Source organism: Macadamia integrifolia, chromosome 3 (genome assembly GCF_013358625.1).
Source record: "Macadamia integrifolia cultivar HAES 741 chromosome 3, SCU_Mint_v3, whole genome shotgun sequence".
In the NCBI taxonomy this organism is placed as follows: Eukaryota; Viridiplantae; Streptophyta; class Magnoliopsida; order Proteales; family Proteaceae; genus Macadamia; species Macadamia integrifolia.
In genome coordinates, this window is record NC_056559.1 from 18,502,902 (window position 1) to 18,507,024 (window position 4,123).

The 4,123-nt window shown below is 37.2% G+C and overlaps 1 protein-coding gene across 2 annotated transcripts in view; it reads left to right on the plus strand.

The window, feature by feature from the left end:
* LOC122073476 (chaperone protein dnaJ 10) overlaps positions 1-4,123 on the plus strand; it is a 21,512-nt gene that overhangs the window by 11,774 nt on the left and 5,615 nt on the right. For both annotated transcript variants that reach the window (XM_042638071.1, XM_042638072.1), the window contains one exon: positions 2,147-2,276. In XM_042638071.1, the coding sequence (XP_042494005.1) occupies positions 2,147-2,276 (130 nt within the window). The remainder of the gene's footprint in view (positions 1-2,146; positions 2,277-4,123) is intronic.

Genomic DNA, 4,123 nt, shown 5'->3' on the forward strand with positions numbered 1-4,123 from the left:
CCCCCCCCCCCAAACACCCTGCGGAAATATTCTTTAAATTGTCACAACTGCTTATTCCAAAAGCATGAGCTGTCTAGGGTAAAAAACCATGTATAACAATACAACAATATATATGTATATATATATATATATAACACCCCCGCATTTGCAGGCCCACACACACACATTGGTCTACATGTGATGCCATATACCATCACATGGCACAAGGCATAGGGGCATGACACACAATCCCCTTTCACTTACCAGAATTGGACATCCAACCTCCTAGCTCTGATGGCATGTTACAACCTCTTGTTCCAAAAGCTCGAAATGTTAACTAGGGAAAGAATAATGTTTATCAACACAACAATATATATATCAACATAAACAACGAGCCACAGTCAACCCCCCAAAAGCAAAGGAGGCAGAGAAACATATTGATGCGGGGGTGTTGATATATATATATATATATATATCAACATCCAGGCATTTGCAGGCCCACACACACATTGGTCTACATGTGATACCATCACATGGCACAGAGGGGCACAAGGCATAGGGGCATGACACACAATCCCCTTGCACTTACCATGATTGGACATCCAACCTCCTAGCTCTGATGACATGTTACAACCTCTTGATCCAAAAGCTCGAAATATTAACGAGGGAAACAACAATGTTTATCAACACAACAATATATATATATATATATATATATCAACATAAACAACGAGCCACAGTCAACCCCCCAAAAGCAAATAGGCAGAGAAACATATTGATGTACTGCCCAATCAATTCTCTTCTGAAACCATAGTTTTAAAGGCGATAAGGCGACGGAGGGGTTTGAGGGTCTTTCAAAGCGCCTTAGCGATAAGGCGGGCATAAAGCGTCGCCTTATCAACTAAAGCGTTCCTGTGTAATTTTTTTATAAAACCAATCTATTTGGCTCAAATCCTAGTTGAATCCTATTAATCATATGTTAAATAATTATTAAATGTTCATATTCATACCAATGTAAGATATTCATCAAGAAAACAAATCAATAAAGTGAATAAACTAAGTTCATCTTCATCAATCATCAATCATCAATCATTAATCATTAATCCTCATAACATATTAATATATAATATAAATACATAATTATGAAACAAAATTATAAATATAAAGAAAAGAAGACATAAAAAATACAAGTATTTATTATACTTACCTCTATGATGCTAAAATGAGTGCCCAAGTCTTAAGGTCATCCACTATATTTCTACTCCCGTCAAAGAAGAATGAAGCTCACCGCTGCCGGAGCAAAATGGTGGCCTGGATCAATGGTTCTTCCTTGTTCTTTGATTCCTTCTCAAAGCCCTTGACAAAATCCAAACCTTGTTTGTGAATCGTGTTTTTGTTTTGTTTGTTTTGGTTATTTTTGATGAAGTAAAGTTGATCCCATACATCTCAAGTGTTAACAAAACCATACACCTACCAATAAAAAATCTATATTTGGAATCTTCATCAGGTAATTTTAAAATGTGTTTAAAAAAAAAAAAAAAAACCCATAAGGCGCCACTTCACATAAGGCGGAGCACTGCCTTACCATCTTTAGACCGCATCAGCGCCAAGGCGCTGCTAAGGCGTCGCCTTACCAGCGCCTTAAAAACTATGTCTGAAACACAGATTTTGGAGGCTTTTAATGTTTTCTATTGAAACCCAAGTTCTGTTCTTTTCATGTCCCCACCGTTACATAATAATTCCTTTTAAATATCAGAATGTAAAGGGTATTCCTATTCAATAGTTTTTCTGCAGGTGAATGCAATATGTAATGCTGTGGCATTATCTCCTCTAGCTAGAAATTTGTTAACAATGACATGGATGCTGAGTGTAACAGGGCATCAAATCTGAAGCCTATTTGAAATCAAGTTCTGGTGTCCGCATGGACACATATAAAGTAGGTGACTGACATGGTGGAATACTGAAAATAAGTATCTTTGCTTTATAGATTTGAATTTTTGTTCCTATCTTGAGATTATCATTAAGTTCAGATCTTTCCCTTTTATTAGAACTTTAATGGTTTGTGTCATGTAAACAAGCATTATAAGTTTCTCAAACTTTCCACAAAAAGGATATGGTCTAATAAGCTTTCCTGTTTATTTTGTTGTGCACAACTATTTCAATGAAGGATGTCCAGAAAGAAAGGGAAGAAAAGCTTGCTCGTGTATTGAAAGGTTTTCTCAAACAATATGTTCGTGGTGACAAAAAAGGATTCATTAAGCATGCTGAATCTGAAGCAAAACGTCTTTCAGATACAGGTTCACTAACCACTTACTGACTATAGATATTTTTTGAGTTCATGCCTTGGTTTATGGTTCTGTCTTACTTATTCTCTTCAACATATCAATACAAATGCTAAATCAATTTTCTAAGCAGTGAGCCATGTAATCACTTGATAGCCTTAGGGAGGTGATTCTTGTCAGAATACTAGTTCATGTCTAAAATGGGAACGTTCTCTAGGTCATGGTTTGAAATTTTGGTAGAAAAAGACAAAAATTTGTCAAACTATTTCTTTTTTGACCAAATCAAAATGAAATAACCATCGAAATTGCAGTGTTGAAATGGACCAAAATTTGTGAAATGAGCAAAAATTTCACAGAAATATTTCGCTTTCAACTGATATCGAAACAGGGTCACTCCTAGAGAGGGATCTCTATATAGGTAGCCATTGGGAGGCTTATTTTTCCATGTGGAACTGTGATTTGGCCAATCTAATTGATGGATAGAGGCGTAGACTACCCCTATGGATAGTCTACACATTAACTTTCATTGTGCCTCTCAATTCAATATCCCGCCATCTAATGATTTGTTTCCTATTCCAGTTTCATCCATCAAACCATGAAGTGCTTATGTGGCTACTCTGACCACTGAATAGATAGGGGAACACATGGATTTTCCATCTATCAATTTCCAAAACTAAACTCAATCTTATCGTCAGATTTCTAAATTTTTCCCTTGGTATCATTAAAAAGCTAAATCATGATCAAGATTGAGCTTGTCATTGTGCCACATTTGTGATTCTGCTTTGAAACTTATCAAATGGGAGGAGAGTGACCTGTGCACCTTGTCCGTGAAGTTGAGCTGCCATGTGCAGATACATCTACCCAAAAGTGCCAGTCTAGAGTTTCCTTCTAGGGGTATTCACCTAGAAAAAACATACCATGATTTATTTGGTGTTTTTTGTAATTGACTATGAGACTATATGTTGCCACTAGTTTGGTTTGAACCTTGGGATCCATAATGATTTTGAGAATTGAAAAAATCTTGGCTTTGTGTGCTGTGATTCAGTTATGATGAGAGACTGGCCAAGGCCTTGGTCATATTCCCCCACTTTCTTCTTCCCCTTCTCTACTTTCGTTCTTAATTTTCTGTTTTCTTAAACCTGCGACCAGTGTTCTCTTGTAGTCTTGTGAGGACCAAGACTCCCTTTTCGCACTGTTGATTGTTGTTACAACCATTCAAGGCTGCTCCATTGATTCTCCAAGGAAGCTGGTGATAGAAGGCTGTTTACAGCCTGCGGAACCCTGGGTTTGAAGTTCTCTATCCTAATTTTCAGGCCATGATTTCTCTTTATCTGACCATTAACATCAGGCCTTATTCTGGTATTCAACCATTCCCATCTTCTAACTTTCATTCCATACTGGTTTCAACCCCATTCCTCAGCTGATTAGAACTGTGACTGTAAGTTGCTATTTTCTTCACATTGTTTCTAATTCTGTGCAAGAGCCATTACTCCACATCCAGACATCCATTGAGGCTGATATTTGTAAGTGTTAAAGGGTATCCACCTCCTTCGACAGCAGTTTGAGCTCCATCCATGGTGTCCACTGATGGCTGCTGCTGATTGAAGCTTTGGCCTCTAGTTTCTAATTTTGGAGTCCTGCTGATTTGAAGATTCTCTATGTTGGATTACCTTGATAATCTATGTTATTTCAGTTATTGAGAGGAAGACTTCTTGTTATTTTGATGGTAAGTTACTATGTTGATGTGGAGCTATGGCTTTGTTTCAAATTCTGAAACCTAGTTGCTATTCTCGTATACAGTCTCTCTCCATCCCACCATTGGATTAAGATCACTTTTGGATAGGGAGATAATTTATAGCAAA